General features: G+C 35.7%; 1 protein-coding gene across 1 annotated transcript in view; it reads right to left on the reverse strand.

Moving 5' to 3' along the window:
- Positions 1–306: 306 nt before the first annotated feature.
- Positions 307–27,822, reverse strand: part of LOC103805152 (ryanodine receptor 3-like) — a gene marked incomplete at both ends in the record, with an annotated part of 56,159 nt that continues 28,643 nt past the window's right edge. Inside the window, 15 exons of the mRNA XM_009077787.1 lie at positions 307–385; positions 1,299–1,462; positions 2,701–2,841; positions 4,209–4,299; positions 4,856–5,076; positions 5,745–5,914; positions 7,945–8,065; positions 8,389–8,494; positions 8,927–9,107; positions 11,689–11,824; positions 13,116–13,219; positions 14,200–14,329; positions 17,343–17,457; positions 19,306–19,579; positions 26,942–27,079. Coding sequence (XP_009076035.1) covers positions 307–385; positions 1,299–1,462; positions 2,701–2,841; positions 4,209–4,299; positions 4,856–5,076; positions 5,745–5,914; positions 7,945–8,065; positions 8,389–8,494; positions 8,927–9,107; positions 11,689–11,824; positions 13,116–13,219; positions 14,200–14,329; positions 17,343–17,457; positions 19,306–19,579; positions 26,942–27,079 — 2,171 coding nt within the window. The remainder of the gene's footprint in view (positions 386–1,298; positions 1,463–2,700; positions 2,842–4,208; positions 4,300–4,855; positions 5,077–5,744; positions 5,915–7,944; positions 8,066–8,388; positions 8,495–8,926; positions 9,108–11,688; positions 11,825–13,115; positions 13,220–14,199; positions 14,330–17,342; positions 17,458–19,305; positions 19,580–26,941; positions 27,080–27,822) is intronic.

Consider the following 27,822-nt stretch of genomic DNA (forward strand, 5'->3'; position numbering starts at 1 on the left):
AAGAAAACAAGAAACACCAAAGTCCCTGAAAAAACAACAAAAAACCCAACAAAACCCAAACCAAATGTCCCTTTTTCAGTCCCCTCAAAACTTTGTCCCAATAAATTCTTTGAAAAAGTGACAAATTTCAATGCATTTTCCTGAACAAAAGGTTTCTTTCACACATCCATAAATACTTATGTAGGCATTCACTGACTCTGAAAAAGGGCCTACCAATTAAACTGTCCAGCTTTTCTTTCAGTATTCACCCCTGCTATTGTTTTCTAGTCCTTTTATGACAGCTGCCAGTCTTAAAATAATTCCTACCTTGTCAAAAGCCCATTTATCATGGGAATGTTCAGCATACTTGCTTACAATATATTCCAACTTTTCAGGAAGTACAAGGCTGTAAACAAAGGGGAGTATGATCATTCAGTCATAAGTTACTGCAGTCTGCTTTACCAAAAATATGTCAGCATAATATAGCACTAATTAAAATGCTCCAGATGAAGGCAAGACATTTGGCTTTGTAACTCCTTTTTCTTTAGAAGAAATGCCACAAAAAAAGGCAGAGCTATAATGGCACTTACAGGGAATTTACAGCTATGTAACAGTTGTGTTTATTAGCAACTGAAATCACAAAGAAATAAAAACATGTTTCACCATAGCCTACAGGTAATTTTCTTACTATTTCTTAATATAGAATAATACTAGCAAAGATGTTTCACTTTGCATAATGATGGAAAGGTAAGACCTTAATAAGCAAGGCTCAACTAGTGAACATAAAAGTATAAAAGTATTACTAGGAAGGCCAAATACCTATGGAATCATCTACATGATCTGCTTATGTAGCCATATCAGGTTTCTACAGATCAATTCTCAAAATTAAGTGAAGATTTTATAAAAATTGGGCAGTAGGCCAATTGAATCACTGACTATGTACCGTTTGTCATAAGCACACCCTAAATAATTATGGTATCAAATGTATTACAGGCATATATATCCCAAACCTTTGAACTATTAGGTAATAGGCTACATAATAAATATATAATTTACTATGTAGTCTGCAGATATAACATGGAAATATTTAACATCTGTGCAATGCTGAGAAGAATATGTTTTATATCTGGCAAACAGGATATGTTGCAGTGAAGTATTTGGCAGGAGGAAGCAAAAATCCCTACACTACTTCTGAGAGGTCCTAACATCAATAAGTCAAGTCACCAGTCAACTGTCCCTAGAGAAATGAAAAAAATGTTATTAAGGAATATAATAAAAATATTGAAGGAAAGAAAATCACTATGATGTATATGACTCACTTCACTGTGCTGACCGGTCTGGGATCAAAATTTCCTTCTGGATCCACTGATGTCTGCTTTTCCAAAGTTGACATAATTCGTGTATCTAAATAATCAGGGGGCAAGGCACCAGCTATAGCACTGAGGCAAGGCAAGGCCATTCGAAAGAGCTCTGGATCATACTTCTGCAGGAGAGATAGGAACTGGTTGGAAAATCCAATAGAAAAACATGCAAAATGTTAGTGAAAAACAAGCAGCCATATGTACAAATATTAGAAGATGCAAACAATAGCAAAGCACACTTAAAATTTAAGCAAAGAGCAAAATATATTGCTGCATGACATCTATTTCTCATTATATCAACTTGATATATCATTAAGACAACTCAAATTGACATAAGAGCATGCTGACATTGTAGAAGTATATGCGACGCAAGTACGAAGGCCTACATAGGGAGGGTCAAGAGTTGTTTGCCTAGTTAGAGTATGATCTTCTATGAAACACACATTTCATTGTGTCAGGCCCTCCTGACACTATTTGCACTTGTGAAAGCAGTAAGCAGTAGATATCACTAAAATCAAACACAAATTAAGCTTAAAAAGCCATTTTAGAATAATGCAGAGACTGTTTTCATTTCCATACTATAATTCAGAATGCCTAGAGGAACACTCATCTATATCTGTTGGTTTGAACAAGAACATAAATTCAGAGAGATGCAACTAAAAAATTTGTTATTGTCCCATAGCAAGAACCCAATTGGACACAAAAAATATTTACTCAGTAAGGCATTTCTTGTATCAGAAATATAAATATTTTTACAACTCAGATTAAGACTCAGTAACTGAAAAAAATCCCAAGATCACACTTTGGAACAGGTAAAATGCTTCTTTCATAGAATTTGCATCATAACTGTTAAGCTGGGCAATAACCAGAAAAATAAAGAAATAGTAGTATGTGTCTGAAAACAGCCAGTGTAAATTTACAGTGCATATACCAAAATTTTGAGAAGCATATACATATATTCACTAAAATTAGCCTTATGCCAGTAAAAAAGTATTTTAAAATGTTTAGTAGAGCTAAGATTATGGAGGAGTCAACACTGACTTGTTAGTGCAGAAATCACTAATCACTACTCTATAGATATACATATATATAATGTATATGTAGTGCCTCACTACGAGTGTAAAGCTCATGGGCATATCATGACAAAGATCTGACGTTTCATTAGTTTGGAGAGAATATTTCAAGATTTAGCATTTAATTTTTCATTAGAAGCTTACTTCATTAAAAGCATTCATGGCAGTATTTCCCACATTAGATGAAACAACTGTTAAAACAAGCACTTTCAGCACTTGGCACAGCAAATTATCATTGTAATGCTTTTATAGTCATCACATATTGTAATGTGAATGACAGTCATTACCTTATGAGACAAGGAATCAAATATTCCCCAGAAAAGTTTCTCAGTTAAATGTAATTCTTCTGCTGCTGCAATTCCATAGCTTCCCATTCCTGAAGGCAGACAATAATATTTCCAGCACTGTTCATAGTGATTTGTCAGAAGCTAGATTTTTCAAGAAATAAAAATGCACATAGATCATTGGTATTTAACAAAATAACATACTGTTATAATAGTAGCATTATGTGTGCCTATCTCTTCATTTCCAATGGCTCATACTAATGGTCTCTTTTCTTCTTTTTCCTTTGGGAGAGCAGCAGAACCCATACCATGAAAGTATGAAGCCTGTATTATCTCCAGCTGCTGCAGTGGGATTCTCAGTGATGACAGGGAGTAACAAAATTTCAGGATTGTCATCATTTGAGCACAGATTAGCTCACAAGATAAAAACAGAGACAACGAAATGGATATAAAGCAGGACACGATAGATTCTGATAAAAAGTTTTACAAATTTGAATAATCAATTTTGCTTTTGTCACTTGTAGCACATAGCCTCAGTATTATCCAAAACATTGCAAGAGACACCTGCATTACACCCTTTTAGCTGTGACTGCTCATCTCTGTAAAATATACCAGTTAAAGAGTTAGAATATATGATTATTGGTGCGCTCTCCACATCATTTCAAATTTCTACCAATTTCTTCTTTAGGACAAAAATTCCTATCCCGTGGGAAATTCTGTAATTTCTCTTATCATCAGAGTAGAAGATTAACATTTTAGTTTTAACTGCAATTCTATTTAGGAAAGGAAAATAACAACTAAAAAAACCCCAAATCAAACACTCTTCACCACATTTTTCACCAAAATTACTGATGCTCCAGAGTATCTGTGTGAATATGGCAGCTCTGCTTTAGAGTATGATAGAATTTCAATTCTTCCACAAAAAGACCTGCACACCTAAGATCAGGCTCTTTTATCCCAGTAGGAATGTGAGGCAAACCTGACAGAAAAGTTCTAAATAAGATTTATTTATCATCTCGCAATTGTAGTTTTCGATTTACAGAACAAAAAGATGGATAAGACTTCAATTACAGATTGATTAAAAATAAAAGCTGATTTCTCTTCCCTGTATCCTATCACTGTGGATTACACTCAAAATTCATTCCTGGAATAGGCATCCTACCAAGAGTTATTATAGTTCATATAGTAGCAGAAAAAATATCAAGACAACATTAACATTTAATTTGAAACATCCAAATACTCTCTTCGGTGAAGCTGTGAGAAAGTCAATAGCTTGACTGAACAAAATTGCATAATCAACTTACTATATACACTTTGTATTAGGCAAGATTTCACAAAATCTTTAAGCATTGCATTCAATTTAAAAGACTTCATAAAACAGCAACATTATTTTCAACTCAGAAGTAATTTCAGGTTGTTTCACCCTGCCCGTTCTGTTTTTAAATACATGATAATGACAGATTACTTTGAAGTTTTATGCTGAATGTGTGTACAGAAAGTAAAGTATTTACCTTGAGAGGCATTTTACAGTATTCATTGAGCAGGGGCACATCAAAAACTAGCCTTCTCAACAGCTGTTGTAGCATAGAGGGACATAAGTGGCTGTAATTTAACAAAATATATGCTCTTAGTTAAACTCATATAGTTAGTGAAAATGAAATAAAAATTGAAGTCAATTTAAATATTGGGATACAAAAGATTCATTAAAAGTATTTTGAAAAACCAATAGAAGGTGCTTAAGGAATCTCACTATGCCTCATGTACATATAGAAGGATATAGCACAGAAAGTTGTGCTACTTCTGGACTCACCTAAGTGAACAGACAAATCTACATTTCAATTCCTGAGATAATCTCAGTGCTCAGACTTGCCAGAACATTTATGGTAATCACTGGGGTTTTGCTTTTAGAAATAATTCGAATTTATCCTATGTCACCACAAGCTCCATATCAATATGACAGCTTGTATAATGCAGTATCCAGTATAGAAAAATTACATCTATTTTTTTTCTTTGGAAAAAATATTTTTATCATACACCGGTCATTTATTTCATGCAAGAATAAAACAACCTTAGTTCCAGACTATACACAAAGAAAGAAATTGTTAAAATACATATATTGCACAAGAGAAATCCATTTGCACACAGGTATCATACATACTGGCAAATAGCAAGCAGGCATTCTTCAATAGTGTCTCTTTGTGCTTTTGTAAGGGACCGTCCCTTGGATAACCTATATATTGTGTGAAGCATGGAGTCAACCAGAGTGGCATGATGCTCTGTTCCAGAAAAGAGGGGAGCACATCTTTTGAGTAATGGAAACACAGCTGAGCAAATGTATCTATTTAGTGCGAGAGCTGCCTCTGTGGTACTTAGAGAAACCTGTATGAAGTAGTAAGTGATTGTTAGTATCACACTGAGTAAAAGTTACTGAATATGAAGTCTATAAAACATAATAACGAAATACTCCTCAAGTTCCCTTAGTGGCTCCGTGCCAACAAGATATTCCCAGTCTACACATGAGGACAAAAGCCCTTTTTTTTTTAAAAGTGGAGAAAATCCAAGCCATCCACTTATGCCACATCTCTTGCCCCACTTCACTCTGAACCAATAGGAGCAGAAGAGAATACGCAGCTTCTTTCTTTACACAGGTTGGAAAAACTCACTAAGCATTACATAGCACTTTTCCTCTCACTTAATTTCTTCATACATGTGGATTTTCAGTGTAATTATTGGAAACACAGAGGAAATAAAAGCAATCATTAGGCCTATTAGAGTATACTATATGTACTTATTGTATTACTGTACAGCCTGTATTACAAGTTTCAAAAATATTTTACACTGTTTCTTCCTAAGATGCTACTGAACACTTACAGTCAGACTTAAGCCCTATAAATTAATAGCAAATGAATTTTTATTGATATTGTTTTATAGCAAGTCTATACTACCTCTTTATTTTTAAAGCTCTTTGGACTTGAAATTCCATTTTTTACACCTACAGAGCCACTATATCTAGCCAATGCATCTACACTCCATAGAGAAATACGTACTGTATCCAAAGAGGCAGAGGCTCTTAAATCTGGCAAAAATCCAACTTCCAGTAAGTGAAGGAGGAAGCTTTGGTCCTTAATACCATAGACACGGTCCAAGAAGAGTACCATGGGTGCTTTATGATCAGGACAGAAACTTGCAGACATGTCTGGCTCATTTACTGTGCCATCTACACAAAGACATAATGCAATTTTTAACAGTAAATCACTGATAAAACAAGAAACACCAAGACAATGGAAGACATTATAATTACATTTTATTTGCAGAATTACATATTCAAAGAAAATTATGTTCTTGTTCAGTTTTCTTGTATGCTTAGAAAGAATCATAAGTTTTTATTATTTCAAAAACCCTATTATTTTGCAATTTATCAATCTTTCACTCCTGAATGAAAACTTAAGAATGAATGATAAAACATTCTACTTGTTTCTTAACTATTATGGAAAATGTTTATATGATAAACTGAAAGCTAAATATTACTGCAAATACTAAAAAATGTATTAACTGTGAAGTCAAACAAAGTTCAGACTTTTAATTTTTGTCTCTTATAAACTAGACTAGAAAGAACATGGAATCCAAGGGAAAGATAACAATAACAAAGCAGCTGAAAGTGTATCTGAAAAAACATCCCTGCAAAGGGAAATAGACACTTCTTGTGAAGCAGAAAGGACAACAGAAGGACAGAAAGGAGGATAAAGTTATATTGCTCCAGAATAAAAATGGTAGACTGGTAGTTTATAGCCCATGGAACGTAGAGAAATTATTTTCAAACATGGAGATCATAAGCCACGAAATCCCTCATCCTCTGTTGAGTTTATGCTTTATAGAAAATTTCATTTTGTATGGTTACCTTGGAAGTCATTTTGTGGAAATAAATCTGCCCTGAATAACCACATTGACCTCTTCTAGGAAAGAATCAACAATTACATAAGAAGCAAGAATACCACGATCCATACACCTAACCTGACCAAAGGGATATTCTATATCATATGACATCATGCTCAGTATATAAAGTGGGAGGAAGAAGAAGAAAGAGGAAGACATTTGGACTGATGACATTTGTCTTCCCTAAGTAACCATTACATGTGCTCTCCTGGATATGGCTGAACACCTGCACACCCATGGGAAGCAGTGAATTAATTCCTTGTTTTGCATTGCTTGTGTGCGTGTTTTGCTTTCCCTATTAAATTGTCTTTATGTCAACCCATGAGTTTTCGAGCTTTTACCCTTCTGATTCTCTCCCCCATCCCACTGGTGGGGAAGTGAGCAAGCACCACTGCTCATGGGCTGCATAGTGTTTGGGGACTGGCTGGGGTTAAACCATGGCAAAAACTAATGCATAAACCAAGCTATTGTGTGCCCACATTATCAGTACAACCTGCTCACATCTTGTGTATATCCCACAGCTGTTTTACATATATCAGAATGAATAGTGAATAGAATCAGAATAGAAATAGTGAAGATACACATCAGGCAAATAAAATAGTTCAGGTAATGGAGCAGTTATGATCAGAGACTAAGAAAAATTTAAATTCTTCATCTTGGCAAAAGGAGGACTGAGAAAGAGAAAAACTGAGATTAATAAAATTATTAATCTGGTTGACCAGGTGAATTATGAATTGCTATACACAAAATCCCTAAATACTACAATTCAAGTGTTTTAATTAAAATTAGCAGAGTCTAAGGGATTTTTTTAAAAAAATTAAATGCCTAAAATGTAGCAAATAGTGAAGTTGTAGAATTTATTGACACAGGAGTTTGTGAGTACAGATATTATTCCAAAGGGATTAGATACATTCTTGGATACCAGGCCCAGAAACAGATATTGATGGGCAGAGAGAGACACTAGTCTTTCTAAACAAAAGACTGGATGATGTGGAAGTACAAAGCGACTGAGACCAAGCTTATACATTTTACCTAAAGAGGTAGCATCTCTACAGCCACTGCTGGAGATGAAGTACCAGCCCATTAGTGTGATCCTGTAAAGTATTTCTTATGGTCCTACATTTTCTGCTCCACAGGAGCAAATACCTGTGCTACCAGAGCAGCTCTAATTGATACAGACCTAATTAAAATCTGAAGAACAGTTCTTTGCTTGCATTCAACTCTAACAAAACTGCTCTATTTTACACCTGAAGGCTAACGTGCCAAAAGACTTTTATCAGAAGATAGCTGATCTAATAAAAGTATCAAAGTTACCTTTGTTAACAGTTGACAGCTTTAGTGGTATACTTATGATCCCAACCAAATCTTCCGTTGGCACTAGAGATCGAAGGATTGACCTGATTCGAATAGCTTCTCCTTTTCCACTTTGAATAAGCTGTTAGGAAAAGTTTACCAATGTCAGGAATTGTTATTATACTGGTTGCTTAGTTGTGCAACACTAATAGTTCATATTTGCTTTGATTCCATAGTCATATAAAATTATCAAAATTTTAGGTACATAAAAAGGAATAAAGGAATCAAAAGACCAGGATTCTTTATAAATAGCTTGCAGGAAATACATCTATCTAGATACAGCAAGAAGGAATCAAGTCTACCTTCTGAAGGGAAGAAGCCTTTGAGTACAGAAGGCTTTAGTTAGACAAGTACAGTTATGTTTACAAATCTACATTTTCTGAGCAAGTGACAAAATGAACTTACATGCGTTTCTGGTGCACAGCGTCCAAGTAAATCTATGAGAGCTGAATAAAATGACATGATTGCATTTCCCATGTGCACAGTCTCCTCCTCTTCCTCCTCATCATCACTAAAAAATAAACAGTACCAGTGAGCATTTGTGCTAACATAAGTTTATAGCTCATTTCTGGAGCTAGAGACATGATCCAGAAAAGATTAATCAGACATACTCATTCCCTTTGGCTTTGGATTATGGAGGTTTTATCCCTAGAGTAAGCATGCAACTGAACAGCAATAGCTGACTTCACATGAGCCATCTTCCTCTTTCACTTTACCTTAGCTTCATTCCACAACAGCCTTTGCTTGTCCTTTAAGCTTTTTTTTCTCCTGTAACTCTTATTCTGCTTTTCTCTAGCTCATGCTTGACAACTGCTTGTGGTTGCAAATCTCTGATGTTCTGTTTATTGCCTTACACAACAGGGCCTATTATCAACATATTGCAAGCATGATTGAACCAGCTATTAAATCATCATTTCCCAAACAAACATCCACATTTACTTACCCTTCCCTTTTATATGCCTGGGAAGGAAGGTCACGGGTAGGATTCTCTGAGATCCTGATAGCTTCCTGCATAGCTGCCAGCAAACCATTACCACCTTCTCCCCTAAGGTCTGGTCCAAAGCACTCTGGCCGTCGAATAAGGAGCTTGACAACAACATTTGCATTTTCCTCAACACTTTCACCTGAGGACCAAAAAGCACTATACATACTTTGTCCTGAAAGGTATCCTTAAGTCAGAAGAAAACTCCATTTTTTACAAAATATAAAACAAATACTCATACTAAAGATTGAAAACAAAAATGTAGTAAGTTGGCAGCATTAAATGTGCTTTATCAAAACTATACTGAGGTTTAAAAGTGCCAATGTACACTTGCCTTGCAAAAGTTTTACTACACTCAATCTAGAACAGTTCACTCTAGAAGATTAATTTTCTGGCAAAAACTAATCTCTGGTACCAAGGCTAACAGTATCAAAAGGCAGGAAGTCTGCTATTGGGGTGAGTGAGAGCAAGAGGGAGAAAATTGAAAGAAGGTGTGATGACTCATAGATTGAGATAATGACTTGTCTAGTAGAGAAAAGACATCTATGGTGCAAACAAAGCAGACAAAGACAAATTCATGCACTACTTCCCAGGCAGATGTTTAGCCAGTTCCTAGAAAGAGCCTTCATTTGGGCAGAGGCACCTCTCACAAATTGGATTGTAACTCCATCTCTGAAGGTATTTAAAAGACATGTAGATGTGCTGCTTAGGGATATGGTCTAGTGGTGGACCTGGCAGTGTTAGGTTTATGGCTGGACTCAATGGTCTTAAGGATCTTTTCCAACCCAAAAGATTCCATAATTCTATACTGTAACTATGGATTTTGCAGAGAATCTTGCCTTTTTAATGGTTTGGGGTTTTTTCCTTTGGGTTTCTTTTTGAAAGTTTCTTTCTCCTTTTAATTCACCTTATTTTTACACTGCAGGAAAAAAGCAGAATTTTAAATCTTAAAGTCAACAATTCTAGTTTCATTTGGTTGAAATCTACTAAGTGAAGACTTTAGAAATCATTAATTAAGTCAAATCTATTCTCAGAAATATTACATATAGCGCTACAGATATGCAAATGATCATTTTGACACACCAGTGATAGACTTTGTGAGGAGTAAAATTTGGAGTAAAAGGAAGCACATAACATCAAAAGCCCCGAGCAGGTAGTTTTAATTTATAATGTGCAGGAAATAAGCTTGCTTTAAGCACAGAGATTGAATTAATCTTTAATGTTGCTCTACTGAGGTAAAAAAAATTTTATCAAGAATTAATTAATTTAATTTTCAATTTATAAATTCTTGTGCACTGCATTTGCCACTAGAATCTTAATCTGACATTCTCTGTATATATTTTTTTTTATATCCCTTCTGATGGGATATCAAACTGTTTAAAATAGCTTTAATATCTTTCAGTCTGCTCTGATTTACCTCACAGAACATGTTAATGAAGAATTTTGACTGAAGGAAGAATTTTTCTTATTCCAAGGTTTCATTGGCCAGAATCAAAATTCATTCATGTGTTTACAAGGCTATGTTTGTTGCTTTTATACCAAACTCCTCAATATTTTATTAATTTATGTTTTCAATTATCCTCTCAGGCAAAGGACACAGAGAAATTAGCAATCTGATTTTCAAAAGTTCTGAATCATCCCCAAACACATCATTATGAGAAGATTCTAAATCCCAACCAGAACTGTGGGAGTTGGGTTTACTCAGTCTTGAGAAGAGGCTGCTCAGTGATGACCTCATTGCTCTCTACAATTACCTGAAAGGAGGTTGTAGAGAGGTGGGGGATGGTCTCTTCTGCCATGCCTACAGTGAGAGGACTAAAGGAAATGACCTTAAACTGAGACATGAGAGATTCAGATTAGATATTTGAAAAATATTTTCACTGTTAGGGCGGTCAGGCATGGAAACAGGTTGCCCAGGAAGGTGGTGAAATCACCATCTCTGAAGGTGTTTAAGAGGCATCTGGACCTGGCACGGGGTGATATGGCTTAGGGGTTACAGAGGTAATGGATTGATGGTTTATGGCTGGACTTGACGATCTTAAAGGTCTCTTCCAACCTTGATGATTCTATGATTCTATCTAATCTCTAATCTAAATTACTATTTTGATTTTGATGACAAAAAAATCACCTAACTGGAGGATGTTCTTAGTGGCATTCAGATAATACAGATTTTATTTCAACATATTTATTTATAAATTACAAAAGGAAATTTCCCACAGAAGCAAGCATAAGAGAGTTATCAAAGGAGAAAATTTAACGTACAGAGTCAGGCTACTTTACAAACTGATCCCTCAGAACTATAGAAACATTCAGCCTATCAGAAATTTGCTTTTTGTAATGCAAAACGCCTTAACTACAAACCTCTAAATCTCCCTGTGGCATAGTGTCCAAGAGAGGTCTAAAATCAGTGCTTACTGGTTACATTTATAACCAATGTACACATTATATGTCAATACTTAAGACATTCCTAACATCATTTGCTACCATAAGAGGTTAATCTACTAAATTATGTGATTTGCATAATGGTTAAGGAAAAACACAGCTAAGTATGAAGATTTTTTAAAAATTACAGTAATCCATATATACCAATACTCTTGTATTTGTAATGAGAAGAGTAGGCATTATTAACCTCTCTTCAGCCATTAGTCCATTTCTATGGTTAGGAAAGTAATTTTACATAAATCATTTGATGGAATTTCTATGCCAAAAAAAATTACACTTACTGTTAACAAAAACTGCAAATCGCAAGAATGACAGATAACGTTCACCCTCTATTGGGTTCCATCCAATGTCCGGATATCCTTTAGCCAGCAATACTGGACAACTCTGGAGCCCACAACCTGCCAGGTAGGTAACAACCTACAATACAGAAGCAATCATTTATTCACGTGTTTAGAAATAAATTTCTCAAAATAGCTATAAACCAAAATTAACAAAGCCTTTTTTTTTTTATTATGAGGTTTCTACATACTAGGCATTTCACCTAAGAAGCTACCAACATAGCTCATTGTTTTAGCAGTTATATTTTCCAGTTCTTGCTTTTGATGACAATGAAAAAACTCAAGGGCTCTTTATTTCTGTTACCCAATTATATGATGACACAAAAATAAACAACATGAACAAATGTGGAATGTGAAAAGTAGAATAAAATATTGTAGAATCCATGTATTTTTTAAAATTATATAAGAAACATTTAAAATACTATTTAACAATAGTTTAATCAATTTATACTATTTATCAATTTATTGCACTCATATTCTAGTCTGTCTTCTCCTAGCTATCCCCATAACAAACTCATTTATTTAAATTTCCCAGTTTTTCCTTTGCCACAAGGATCAGCAAACACTCCCAGCAACCCATTCCACCCTCATCACAGTATTCTCCCATATTGCACAGAAGTTTTCCCTGTGCTAAGTTATCCCTTCATTTATATTAAACCCTGCCTTCTGTTTTCTGTACCCCAATGCTGTGTTAGCACATATCACTTCCTTTCTGCGCTCTCCTTCTCTTCTGACTCTGCACCCATCTTCCATCTCTAAATCTGTTTTCCTGCTGGGATATATAAAGAACTTTCATGTCATTTTTTGCACCATTTTACCCCCCACTTCTAGTTCATCCTGCTTCTCCTCACATTCCCCTTTATTCCTAACCATTGCCAATGATCTGAGTCCTGGATACCTGCAGTTTACCACTGCAACTACCGTTAAAATCCTATTCCAATTTTCCTCTTGAAATACCTGCCCTTCCATTCTCTTACCTCTAACCTCCATCCCCATCAATCTCTATGATTTAAGCCAAAAGACCTGTGTCCATTTTTCACATTCTCCTCTTAATTCTCAAATTTGCTCCTCCTCAACTTGTTATCCCTTCTCAATATCTGTTTCTCCTGTTTCTTGCCTTTTTTCTTGTCATCTTTTCTATCTGGCAACAAGAGTGAAAGGATGCAGAAGATAGAAATATATCTCTTTTGGTGTGATTCCCAATAAGCATAAAGCAAAATCAGGGTAAATCTTACCTTGAGACAGTACATACCTAGAACAGGTATTTCTGAGGAGATCATATCGAAAAATTACTACGATCCAACTTGGCCTTTTAAACTCTTCTAGCACAAGTACAGCATTTAATAAACAGGTAAATAGGTCAGAGTTACCTTATCGAGATCCGGCTCCTCCAATGCGAGTGCAAGCTCATTGTTGTCCATTACAGAGGCTGCTGCAACATCTAGAGGAGTCGAACCTCTCATTGACGGAAATGCTGCAGAAGTTAACACACAGTAACTAAATTGAGTTTGCAGTAATCGCACTCATGCAGCAGAGGGCACCAATCACGCCTGAATCCTGAACGGAAACGTATTCATAGTACACTGTAGGGCTGTTCTTCATTCAAGAGCACGGTAAACTGTTTTCAGTAATGTGAAAATAAATGCTGAAATATTTTTTCTGACTTGACATCCATATCTATAAACATACTCGACAACATTGGTTTTAAATGCAGATGAAAAAAATCAGTATTAACAACATAGCAAATCAGAGGAATATTAATTCTTTAGCAGAGCAATGTTAACTATGTAATTCTGCAAAGCCTTATCAATTCATGAATTTAAAATATACCTGTATTTAGCCAAAATAGACATTTTAAACTTCTTGTTATCTTTCTTTATGTTATCTTCTTTAATCTTTTCCCGTTTTCTGTGTTTATTACAGTCAAATGCAGGCATGAACACCTAACACACTGTGAAATCACACGGTATCTTGCCTTGCTATATCTTGTTATTATACCCATCTACCTAGCATGACAATTTTCCTTGTCTTACAAAATCTAATGTGCATGCATTAAAAAACATACATTCAGTGTTCCAAAGGAAAAATATGAAATTCACTTCAGAAGGCTAAACTGCAGAGGCAAGGAAAATGAAACCAGATGAAATAGGCAAGCACCATAAAGGGACAACTTAGTCTTAATTTCAAATCATAACTATTTTGAATAGAAAAAATATCAAATTGTATGTTTAATCCTAATTTTTTAAGGTATTTAATAACACAGATTTAGACTATTATGTTTCTAATACAGATCAGAGACACATAAGGATGAAACGAAAATGAAAAAAAAAGTTACATGTGAAACCACAGGATGATTTATGGATATTTCAACTTGCTATACAAATTAGATACTGGTCTTTTGATATCACAGTTCCTCCTGGTCTTGCTTTTAGCTGTTACAGCTACATGACATACCCAGTCCAACACTGCTGTTTTCCAGTAAGTAACTAAGATGCTCAAACATGGCCTTTTGGTTTTGACGACTGATTCGACAGAAGTAGCACAGGAATCGACAACAGCTTGCCACCATCTTAGGAAAAGCGATCTGCTGAAAGAGAAAGTTGACAAAGCAGTGAAATATGTTAATTACCAATCTGTTCCAGTTCTTCTTCCTGCACTCCTAACAAGGAAAGTATAGTGAAGTTACCAAGGTGATAAGCAACCGACAGTTGCTTTGGTTCTAACTTAAGAAAGGACCTACATTTTCTTTTAACTTTCATATTTGATAGGCCATTAAAATATTGAAAGATCATTTTGTAGAGGACTATAGGGAACATACAAGGGGTAAAAATGGAGAAATAATTCTCATTTAAGCAATTTTCAGACTAGCAAATGCAGTTATACAAAAATTCAACCTGAGCAGCATTACAGTAACAAGTTCAACCCCCAACATTGCAGAATCACAGAATGGGTCAGGTTGGTAGGAACCACAGTGGGCCATCTGGTCCAAACTCTACACTTCAGGGTCATCCAACAACACATGGCACAGGATTGCACCCAGACGGTTCTTGAATATCTCCAGTGAGGGAGATTCCCCAGCTCTGGGCAATCTGTTTCAGTGTTCAGTCACTCGCACAATAAAGCTCATCCTGATATTCAGGGAGAACTTCCTGTGCATCAATTTTTGCCCATTGCTTTTTGTCTTATTGGCTGGCACCACTGAGAAGACCCTGGCTCTATCCTCTTCCTTCAGGTACTTGTATACATTGATGAGGTCCCTTCTCAGCTGTCTTTTCTTGAAGCTGAACAGGCCCAAATCCCTCAGCCTTTTCCTCATAAGAGAGATGCATCAGGACCCCCAGGTGACATATGACATAATGTCTTCTATGACACAGAAGAATAAAGAATATTCAAGAGCCCCAGTTTCTCCTCCCATATTACAATAAGAACATACAGTCTGAGATGAACAACTTGTGCCATACTAATATTTTACTGAAAAAAGGTGAAAGAGCAAGAACAAAAATCACAGTTTTTTTCTACCTGAATTATTAAATTTACCATTATATAGCACTTGTAATAAAGTGTCAAGTTCACATGCAAATTTATGTCCCATGGATACTCACAAAATTAACAAGAAAATTCATTACCATTAAGAATTCTTTTTTAAATTGTCTTGCTTGCACCCTTTAGACACAAGCAGGAATACATTCTCTGTATTATACATATACATTCTATAATGTCCAAGGTGATATCTGACCATTTTAATCACAATATCATGGGGTTTTTTTCTTTCTATGACATCCTCCCTTCTATGCTTCATACCTTTCAACCATAAATAATACTGCTTATACTTTATTATAACGAAGCAATTCACATGGGAATATATATGAGTCTGGAATTCTAAATTTTTCAATCAGTAAGAAACAATTTTAAAATAAAATGGTTCCATTCTGACAGTCAAAAAGGGTGTTGTTCCGGATTCTTTGAAAATGAATGAACAAGCAACATCACAAACCAACACAACATTAAGATTCCAAAATTATACGATCTAAAGACACAGGCTTTAGAATAACTATTTTAGGCATTAAGATACACACTAAAATCTATTTGTGATGGAAATATTGACAGCTTCCCCAGTTATTATCTGGGACATACGTTTCACAGGGTTTTATTAGCCAGTGCTAGCAAAATACTTCTAAGGTACTGAGATACCTTCAGCCATATCAGATTCCACAGGTCTCCTCCTCTTTTTCTGACTCATTTATTAATAGCACAGATGGAAAGAAGCCTGATATATATTTTCTTCAGTTTCACCAGACATGTTTTTACCTTCCCACCATTCCTTTGGAGAAGTGTGAGCTATAACACTCTCACTACATCTCAATACAACCTCATAATAAAATCATTTTTTCCAAGAAGCTGAAGATCTATCTTAAACCATCTGTTGCCACAACCTAGAAAAATGCCCACTCCCTAAACTAGACACTATGTTGCATGGGTGCTCATTCCATGTCTTGAAGTTATACATTGAACACAAAGAAATGTCCATGAGGTACCTAACTCTCCTCATTCATTTCAAAAAGACAGACATGAAATAAGACGTTTTTGATGGCCAGACACATTAAATGGTGTGATACAAGGATACTAAGCAATTTTCTTCATCTGCATTTTCTTTGAAGAATATCATGGCAATTTATGTAAAGTATTTTTGTAGATCTGTGTTACTAAAATACTGTATGAAAGTATTTTTAATGTAATTAGAAGGCACTGAGAGGTTGTTGCTATTTAGGGTTTGGGGTTTTTTATATCTTTCACTTTTGATTATATGTACAAGTTGCATCAAGCCCAGAGTGTTGCCACACCTATAAATTAGCAAAGTATTGATAATTTTATAATTCATTGTGACTTGTCTTGAAATGAAACAGAAAAATTGAAACCATAATGTGAATACTTTGTAACACTGGGATCAAAGGAGACCCCTCTTTTTGGGAGGAAAGCAGTAGGGTAAAACCATCAGGCAAAAGCAAAGAAAATAAGAAAATAAGCTTGCTTTATTTCTCACTTTCTTCAGTAATGTAAATGTTCTGTTAGGCTTCTCAAAATTTATGCTGCTCTGCCTTTAAAATAACACATATATATTCAAGTATAACACTATAAAAAGGGAGAACACAACACTGCAAGAAAATGATTGCTCAGTTCGAGTACATGAATTTGAGTATACAAAATTAAGCTGTTGTTAGCCTATTATAGTTTATTGGTAATAAGACTTCATCTAAGATGAAAAGGTATATTTTCCTAGCAGAGCTGCACCTCCAATAAATGCAGCTGAAGTATATACTTAATTTACAATAAGAACATTTTACAATCTTATTAAAAGAGAAATGAAACACCTGTAACATCCTACTCACTTTTTAAAAATCAAGTCCTAGACTGCTGGGCTTCTCCCTCTAGTACTACAGAAACTATTTTATTTTTATCATTAATCAGTATTTTTATTTGGACAAGCAAAATTTATCTTACATGAGGGAGATGTATTTTTCCTTGCTTCTTAAACATCCTAGTATACTTTTGGAAAAGTTCAAAATGGAAAACACATAACAAAATTATGGTGAAGTTACCTGAGATTTATCTCCTCCAAGCACATTAACCATCACATCCATAACAGTCTCATGCATGCCCAAGACTCTCATTAAGTTAGGATGCTGATAAAACACCTTGTTGTTCATTATATCCCTAAAATGGAAAAAAAGACAACAATTTGTTTTCAAGAAACCTCAATTTAAATCATTGATGCATTATTAGAGATTTCAGAATATGCATTCACTGAAGTAACATCATTTCAAATTCTTTGATTTCAGCATAATACAAAAACAACCGACAACTAAATGCTTCACATTACAATATGCTGTCATTCCTCTAATTCTCATGGATGCTTCATAATAAGAATATTAACTTTTAAATTATTTCAAAATGGATTTTCTTAATCTCTAAATTGCTCTTACCATCTGTTCTGTTTAAAGAAAAAATGTAAGTGGAAAAGAATACATTCTGTTATATTTCAAGTTGAGAACTGAGATCAAGAAAATGAAGTCTAATCATGTTTCTGCAGTAACACATCTTAATTAAGTTCACAAAGTAGAAGACAATAAATAGACCTAATATTTAAGGTTATCTGTTGTACGTGTTTCATTAATAGTTCCAAAATTAAGACCATCTGTCAGACTGTACAATACATTCCCATTAAAAAGTACTACTTTAACTTTTTCACTCTGCCCACCATTTCTCAACATGTTCAAGAATTTGCCTTATTCATTTCATAGTCCAGAACACAGTTTATGTGTTTCAATATAATCCAGGGATTTCTAACATTTTAGGACAGTCTGTAAAATCACATGGCAAATTAGAGGCAACATGCCTGCTTTAAAGAGATAGAGAAAACAGGGAATGGATGGCTTGCAATACAGCACCTCTGGCAAGGTGGCTATACACATGCCTTATTTAGACAAAACCTACCCTTTATCCCTCCTACAATTCTCTGCAACTTTACAAACTCAGCATCAGGGACAAACTGGGTAATACTGTTACCTAACAACTAATGAGTCATTGCCATGACTTGATCAATTTAAATGAAGAGCATAGTCTTTGCAATTTTGACCAAAACTACGCAATTTGAACACTGAAATAGTAAGAACGATTGAAGTTTCTTACAATTGCTGTATATGAGAGTAATTGTGAATTATACTTGAAGAAAGATAAATACAGTTCTCAGGCAACCAGTAACCATATTATCATTTTCACTCTTTCTAGATACACAATTTTAATTGAAGCAATTAATTTTCTGTGAAGTTTTTTTTCCAAAAATTAAATGGCCTGATCAGCATTTATTCATATACAAGGAGTAAAAGAATGCAGGCATACACTATAATACCTCTGCTTAACCAGTATAATACCTCTGCTTAACCAAGGTAATTTCAAGATGTGGGAAAATGGTCTCACGTCATCAGGTGCTGTATAAAGGCAATTATAATTCTAATGCATTAAAGAACAAAATGAGCAGTCTTCAATGTCCATTTAAGTTGCCACCGATGATGAAATAATATATACTAACCAACTGTAAATATTTAAGTTCACAACACCACTTTGCAGGTTCTACTTAACTGCTAACTCAAATTTCCAACTGAAAAGACACCAGCAAGTTTATTCACTCACACATGAAATATAACATGAACTTTAAGTTTGGGAAAGATGAAGTATAGACACCAACAGAGATTTTAGTGGTCTCTTTCTCCAGAGTGGCTAAAACATTTACTTTGACAAGTATGTAAGCATTAGTCTTAGCTATAGTAAAAGGAGTCCATTTTTCTTACATAACACTAGTTCACAGAAACTTTGACCCATTTGATACTGCTAGAGAGATCAATTGGAGCCACCTTGGAGATATCTGTGAAAATGAAAATTTGTGGTATATATCTACACTTCAGTCTAGCAGTAATTTTCATCCATGATCTAAAATGACAGGATTTGCAAATATAACAAAAAGCTTTACACTAACTTAAAAACAAAATTACATTAATTCCATACCCTAATCCATTAATCATTAGCAATTCCTCCTCTTTTCCCATCCTCACACTGAGAAGTGAGCGAATCTGGCCCAGTGCTGCAAGGAGATTAATGGTATCCTTCACAGAGGCAGCACTAATAGTGTATGCCTTCCTCAGAGCTTGCAGTAGCTCACCGATGCTGTCATATTGCCTACGAAGGAGACTGTACATAATCCGAACTAATTCAGGATCTTGAATCTGATCTTCCTGGGACCAGCGCACCATAGTCTGGGATATGAGCTCTTTCAGTGTAGCTAAAAAAGCAAAATACATTAAATGTTACTAGCCACTACAATACAAAATGTCAAAAACATGTATTATAGCAAAATAATACTTAACAGTAGACAACAGGGCAGTTGTAAAACAGCAAAAAAAGCACAAGCAGACTGAACACAATTTTTTTAATTGGAAAAAGCTTTTAGATCTCTTAAGATGTGTAATGTTCTTGACAGATGAAAACCAATAAATATCTACTTAGTATTCAAGTCAATACCTGCATTGTTGACAATGAAAACTTCTTAGTTGATCATGGCTCTAAGAACCATCCTTGTAAACTAATTGCTACACTTAGTCTCTTAATTTATCCTTCATTTCTATATCAAGATTTGTAAAACAGCATTAAGACCTTCTCATTAAGAATGGCTGAAATTAGTTTAATAATAGCAAAAAAAATTTTATTTTTGATATTTCACCAGTCCACATTTCGAATACAGAAATTGGTAAGTAGGTTTTCAGTAGACAGTTTATTGGCTGCCAAGTATGAGTTCAATTACAGCAAAAATGTTTATGAATGCTCACTCAGCTTGCCAAAGAAACTTTCCAGGGGGAAGGAGGAAGTAAAATAAATTCTAAACTTGCAGAACTGCCAGAAAGGAGGATGAGACAGCCACCTTTATAAATCAAATAGCCAATTTTGCTGTTTAAATAAAGGATCTACATTGTGTAAAAATAAAATTATCTGCCTGGAAATACCTCAGAATTGTACAATGATTCAAACACACTAAGGCATATGAGATGCTATCTGACTTAGAATACAGCAATTTAATCTGTATTTCCCATCTGTTTTGGGAAAGTCACTGTCACTTGGGAATACACTTTCTAAAAACATTGTGTTGTTTGGAACTACACACTACTGCTTGAAGAAATTCTGTTGTATACATTACACATATTCAATGATGCTGCAAACAATTTTTTTTGAGCCCAGGGTTTAGGAAATTTACCTGAAAAGTAGACACATACTGTAGTACTTGTTTCAACAAATGTTCATTGTTGATATCAAGTAGAACAGGAATAATCATCCTCCCTCTTAAAACACTGAATGTTTCTTTCTTCTATTACCAGTAAAGATACCCCTTGAATTTCCCAAAGTTCTTCCAATGCTAAGAATGGCCCTCTCCCATTTTCCATCACTAAAGTGTTTATAGCTAGTGCCCCCATTTGGTTTTGTGTCTACACTATCCTTTTGATTGTTAACACGTCTCTCTTACAGTTTACTTAATATTGTATTTAGACAAACCCATCATTAATTCTGAGGTTTTGCTCAATAAACTGGCCTTTATTCTGTGGAGACAAATTCTTTACTTCTTGAAGACAGCCTTATAAAGGGCCATGTTATGCCTTATCTCAATTATGACTTATTAGTTACAAAAGTCCTATAATAATTATTAACATTAATCTATTCACACTATGCATTTATTCTCAGAGTTCTAGGTTGTTTTCAAATACAAATTTTACTGATTCATCATTAACACTAGGGTAAACTGCTAGCATTATTCTCCTTGGATAAAAGTCCATTTATGATTAGATATCATAGCATGATAAGGGGTTGGAATGGATCTCAGAGATTATCTAGTCCCAACCCTCACCTGCCATGGGCAGGGACACCTCCTGCTAGACCAGACTGCTGAAGACCTCATCCAGCCTGGATTTGAATACTGCCAGGGTTGAGACATCCACAGCCTCCTGGAGCAATCTATTCCAGTGCCTTACCACCCACACAGTAAAAAACTTCTTCATAATGTCTAATCTAAATTTCCTCTCTTTCAATTTATACCTGTTGCTCCTTGTCCTATCACTACCGTTCCTAATGAAGAGCCCCCTCTGGCTTCCCTGTAGGCCTTCTTCAGATACTGGAATGCTGATATGATGTCCTCACACAACTTTTACTTCTCCAGGCTGAACAGCCCCAACATTCTCAGCCTATCTTCATAGGGAAGGTGTTCCATTCCTCTTACCAACTTTGTGGTCCTCCCCTGGACTTTCTGCAACAGTTCCATGCCCTTCTCATGTTGGGCACACCAGAACTGTATGCAGTAGTCCAGGTGGGGTCTCATGAAAGCAAGAGGGGGGAATCACCTCCTTCAAACTGCTGATCACACTCCTTTTGATGCAGTCCAGGACATGGTTGGCTTTCTGGGATGCAAGTGCACACCAATGGCTCATGTTGACCTTTTCATCAACTGCCACCCCCAAGTCCTTCTCTGTCCAGCCCATAGGTGTGTCTGCCAATGCCATGACCCAGGTGTAGGACCTTGCACTTCACTTTGTTAAACTTCATGAGGTTGTCATCGTCCCACCTCTCATGCCTGTTCAGGACCCTCTGGACGGCATCCCTTCCCTCCAGCGTATCAACTGCACCACACAGGTTGGTGTCATCAGTGAACTTGCTGACAATGCACTCAATCCCACTGTTCATGTTACTGACAAATATGTTGAATAGTATACAGGCCCAGCACTAATCCCTGGGGAACAACACTCATCACTGGTCTCTACATGGCCAGTGATCCATTGACCACAACTCTTTGCTTGTGACCATCCCTCCAGCTCTTTATGCACTGAGTGGTTCATCCAACAAATCCATGTGTCTCCAATTTTGAGACAAGGATGTAATGCGGGACAGTGTCAAATGCTTTGCATAAGTCCAGGCAGATGATGTTAGTTGCCCTGCCCCTATCTACCAATGTTGTAACAACATCATAGAAGGTTACTAAATTTGTCAGGCATGATTTGCCTTTGTAAATCTATGCTGGCTGTTACTAATCACCTCTTTGTTGTCCATGTGCCTTAGGATAGTTTCCAGGAGAATCTGCTCCATGATTTTATCAGGCACAGAGGTGAAGCTGACCAGTCTACAGCTCCCTGGGTCTTCTATTTGTATTTTTCTAAAAATGGGGGTTATATTACCCTTGATCCAGTTCTCAAGGACTTGTGTAAGGTAATGCCAGTAAGTTACAGATTGCTCTGCTCTTCATCTGAAGGTGCAGTGTGGAGTTTCACTGCACTTCTGTAATCATTTTTATATTGTGCTTCTGATTTTAGGTGCTTCCAATTTTAGATGCTTGCTTTTTACTGAATTTAGTTGCCCCTGCAGCTCTCAGTCCTACGTCCACTTGGCTCAAGTGAAAGACAACTTTACTAAAGTTCAGAATTGCCTATACATCAGAGACAAATATGCTGTCATCCATCAGTGCGTTCCCAAGTGATGCGGAGCTAAGTACAGCAGGGCAGGTCTTGCTGGTGGCTGTAGAGGTAAATGAGGAAACTCCCTCCTCCAGAGTCTCCACTTCAGCTGCTCATGGTGAACAGGCACACAACTGCTAGCCCATGCTTCAGCAATCCAGCCCCATACACAAACCTGTTACTTTAGTCTGAGCAATAGAAAAGCAATTCCTTTGCATAGTCTTTTGTTCTACTGCTATTTTTGCCCATATATATACTCAGTTTCACGTAGGAATTCCAAATCCACTCAACCCCCCATAAACTGAGATCTTTATGACAGCCTAAATTCCTTAGATAAACTCCCCTAAGTGAGGTTAGCATGTACAAAGGCCTCTGAGAAGACAAAGAGAGGCAGTCACAGAGGGCTACAAGATACAGCATCCCAGCTTTTTTAGCATTACAGCTACTCTTTCTCCCAAAATCTATCTAAAAAATGTACAAACCATTTCAAGTGAAAAGATATTAATTGGGTCAGAAAAAAAAAGAAGGAAAATAGAACAGAAATATAGTAAATATTGTATAATATATAGTAATACAGTAAAGGGAATTAAAGAAAATAATGAAAAGTGTTTGCAGACTGCATTCCAACCAGCTTTGAACTTGGGGTGCCCCAGTATTTGTAGGGAGCTCACCTGCAGCCTTAGCTATCACTAGAGTCAGGCTGAAGCAGCTGGGGGAATCACTGCAGCCAAGCCTTTTGATTTCAAAGGTAAAGACTCTCTGCAGAAGAAAAAAAAAAAAAAGGGAGTCCCTTACACACCTACAGTCTGTTCTTTTTATGAGGAACTTACTGATACCATATTTGAAGTGATAAGCACCATCAAACTCTGTGTCTAGGGCTCTATGCTACATACTTAAGCTAAAAATAATTTTTAAAAGCTAATCAGAGAAGGCTGTATAACATCAGCTAAGCAGTGCAGGGGCTGGTCTGGTAACTTTTTCTTCCCTTGAATGCTTACAAATTTGAGTTTGCACAGAACCAGTCTCGGATGTTTAGACCATGAACACCCCTTTTGTGTTACGGAGCAGGGTGTGAGGATACACACATACAGGAATACTTATCATAATAAAACATCCGTGATTACAAGTGGTTTGGGGTGTTTATGTGCGTGCGTATATGTTTGTACATACACATGTATGTACCCTATGGAGAGATAATGGAAGGAAGGAAAACGAACACTGTTTTGCTACTAGTACTTTTTTGCCTGTAACAGAACCATCTACAATAAAAGAAATAGAGGAAGCAGAGCCAAAAGAACAATATTCCTTCAAAATGCAACATGAAGTATTGCAGAGATGAAATAATAGTGAGAAATTGCTACTCAGCTGAAACAGAACTTGAAATAACTGCGGGATGTTGGACTTTTCTGCCTTCTATTCACAAACAAGCTCTATTGTATGTAAGTAGCAAAGAACTAGCTAGTGTATGTAGCAAACATTACAGGAAGGTAACTGTAACTTTTTTTCAGTGCTTCCTTTAATTAAAAGCAGTGTATCTTTGAGACTCCAGAAATACATGCAATTGTCTATTTTCAGCTTCCTATTGCTAAAATGAGTGCATGCATTTATCAATTACTTAGTACATGTGCAATATTTCTGAAATTGCTTAACCAACTAAATATTCTTTTAAGCATTACTAAGAAAAGACCAGCTGCTATATATGATATCCCTCTGTGATTCAAATACTTGCTGGATAATGCTTCTGAATCTGATTGTAGGAATATGAAGAAAACTTGTGGAAACAAATGCTTAGTCTTCTTTTTCTGCTTGCTCTATGCCATTAGGTATGGTAAAGTGACAAGGAGATAGATATTAAATAGGGAAATTATAAGCATTTGCATATAAATAGCATGAAATGTCATTTTAATTTACTCTTCCACAACCCTCCACAAAAAAACCACAAAAAAAACCACAAAACCCACCACAAACAAAAAAACCCACGCACACATTCACAATCCCCCCAAAAAAACCCAAACAAAACAAAACAAAAATCCCCAAATCAAAACCAAAAATCAAACCAAACAAAACCCCCATCTTTTTTGTATTACAAAACCTATGAATTGCACTGCTAAACTTATCCATAATTCCTCTGTATGTAGAATAACCTTGTTTCAACTACATTTGTTTCTCACAAAAACTAGCTTTAACTTTCAGTGATTAACAATTGTCAAGCTTTGCACAGCTTTCTCTTAATACAATATACAAAATGCATCTAAATGTTATCAGCTGATACACAAATTCTCTGAATCAAGTGCAACAAACCTTCACAGTGTCTTGCAACATGTAGTGTATCAGGGCTTTTCTAGGAAAAATAAAGCCCATCAACCTATCTGCTAAGTTTTAACCAAAAGAGGGCTTGGACTGTTTGGCCTAGAGAAGGTTCAGGAGCAATCTCATCAATGTATATTGGACAAGAGAAGGGCTAAGAGAATTGGGATTGTTCAGTCTGGGGAAGAAAAGGCTCTGGAGTGACTTAATTGCAGCCTTCCAGTACCTGAAGGGAGCCTACAAGAGAGATGGAGGGGATGTAGTGACAGGACAAAGGGGAGTAACTTTAAACTGAGAGTAGGTTTAGTTTGGATGTTAGGAAGGCACAAAATGAAACACAGGAGGGTCCATGTGAACAAATGGAGACACTTTTACGGCAAGGGTCACTGAACAGTGACACACATTGACCAAGGAGGTTGTGGAGTCTCTATCCTTGGAGATATTCAAAAGCCATTTGGCCATGGTCTTGGGTAACCTGTGCTAGGTAGCCCTGTTTGAGCAGGGAGGCTAGTCTACATGTCCTGCAGAGGTCTCTTCCAGCCTCAGCTGGTCTGAATCACCACCACAGGGAATTGCAACTCTGGAAACAAAGGAATAACAACTATCTATTGTTTTACTCTTAAACACCATTACACCAGTTAACTTTAAATACATGATTGTATTGTTTCAACAGTAAATCTCAGTTCTCTGTTGTGGTTACTCAGCCATACTAAGTGGAAGGACTTTTTCCAGTGATGTCATATGCTCTCTCCCATATGTATTTATAGGTCTGTGTATTAAATTGTCTTTCATCTCATTAGTTTCAAAACCTATACACAGACTTTTCTATTTTTATGAAATGTTAATAGCTTAATATGACCTGGCAAATACACAGACATATACCAGTCCTCCTGTATAATATTCTGCTACAGAAAGGAATGGTGAAAAAATTTCTGCTAAATGGTGTCACTTGTCACATATATTCAAGCAACATAAATGCTCATTGTAAAGGGCAATGAGATATACAAGCTATAGATAAAAGTTTTTAGGCAAAATATCTGGATATCTGGACAAGTATTTTTCTCTGCCCTCTGATATTAGTTGAATGTCAAAGATTTATGGAAGCCAAAAGCAGAATAAAAACTACAATACTAAATTCTGGAAAATTCTGTTATCTCGAGCATTTATGAATACAGAATTTTTACTTGTGAAAATAGAGATGTTTCTTCTGTGTAATTATTCAAATAGATTCAATACTACTTTACTTTCAGAAAGGATACAATATGGAGAGATATGTGTGTGCATGTATGTGATGTTTGAGATAAATCCGAACAAGCCATTAGTTTTCAATGAATGTATATATTCAGCAACATCAAATGAAGGTGAAAGCCATTCCTTTTTAAAAAAAAAAAAAGAAAAAGAGAACTGTAAAATTGTTTTGCCACATATATCTTGGTACGGGTATGCATACAAATTCTCATGCAGCAAGGGAAAGATGAAATGGAGATAAGTTGTAAAGAACTTTTTCAGCTGAAAAAATCCAAACCACAAAAATTAAAACTTCCCAAATTTAGAATGCTTGAGTCTATATTAATGTGCCATAATTAACTTCTTACAGTTCTTTGTAAGGAATATGCAAATTTTTGACCCCACAGTTAATAATCTGGATTCATAATCTTCCACTCATTTTAACTTCTTGTTTAACAATGCATGTGAGATGTTCAGCATCCAGGATAATCATTTGAAGAGGCAGAAGAAACTTAAACAGATAGTCTCCTTCTTCAGCCCACTATAAAATTTTCTTAGAAAATAGACTCCACTTGACTGTGTCATGACTTGCATCACTGATGTATGGAAGTAAGAAAACTTACTAGGAGATTTCTCTTCTTCCTCCTTAGGCTCCACTTTTTCTGCTTTTGGTGGACCTTTGATTTTGTACATTAATGAACGGAGTTTGCCAGTCAAGGAAGAATCTTCCTCTTCCTCTTCCTCTTCTTCTAGTGGAATACCTTAGCAGGTAATAAAACTGGTTAGACAAAAAACTTAATCTTAGAAGATTAACTCCCTTAATATTTTAGCAATGCCAGAATATCTATAGAAATATTTTTTTTAACCAGCAAATTTCATACAGGAACAAAGAAAGCAGTAAGGCTAGCAGCTTTAACATCTTAGCTACAATAGCACCCCTCAAAGTATGGTACTTTCAGTACACATACATCTTATATCCAGATTTATAGTTTTTTTCTTTCAGTATTATCACCAAAGAGGTGATACTTTTCTAAGATTCTACTATTTTACGGCTATATTACTCAGAGTCATATTTGATTAAATATGTGATCCTTTGGTTCACATTGCAGAATGTAAGCTAAAGAAAGGAATGTATGGCTATATCTTACAATATAGTACAATTTTTGCAGTTGACATATTTAGCAGTCATAAACATATTAACTGAATTTAAAGCTGTAAGAAGGCAGATGTCCAGAGATTATATGGTTGATATATCCTTTCCATGAAAATGTGTATAATGAGATGTCATTTTACAACGTAGTTTAATACAGTTCAGCTCACTCTACTGCTTCACAATGATTCAAAGCCTTTCACACCTCTTAGTGATGATCAGATATCACATATATTACATTTAGAAGCAAAGAACATCTAAACAGTCTCCCTTCAGATCAGAGCTAATTGTGCCAAGCTAAAATGTAAGCTTTTGCAGTTTGGCTGCTTGTCAAAGTGATAATGATAAAATGAA

Source organism: Acanthisitta chloris, unplaced genomic scaffold (assembly GCF_000695815.1).
Source record: "Acanthisitta chloris isolate BGI_N310 unplaced genomic scaffold, ASM69581v1 scaffold2407, whole genome shotgun sequence".
Classification (NCBI taxonomy): Eukaryota; Metazoa; Chordata; class Aves; order Passeriformes; family Acanthisittidae; genus Acanthisitta; species Acanthisitta chloris.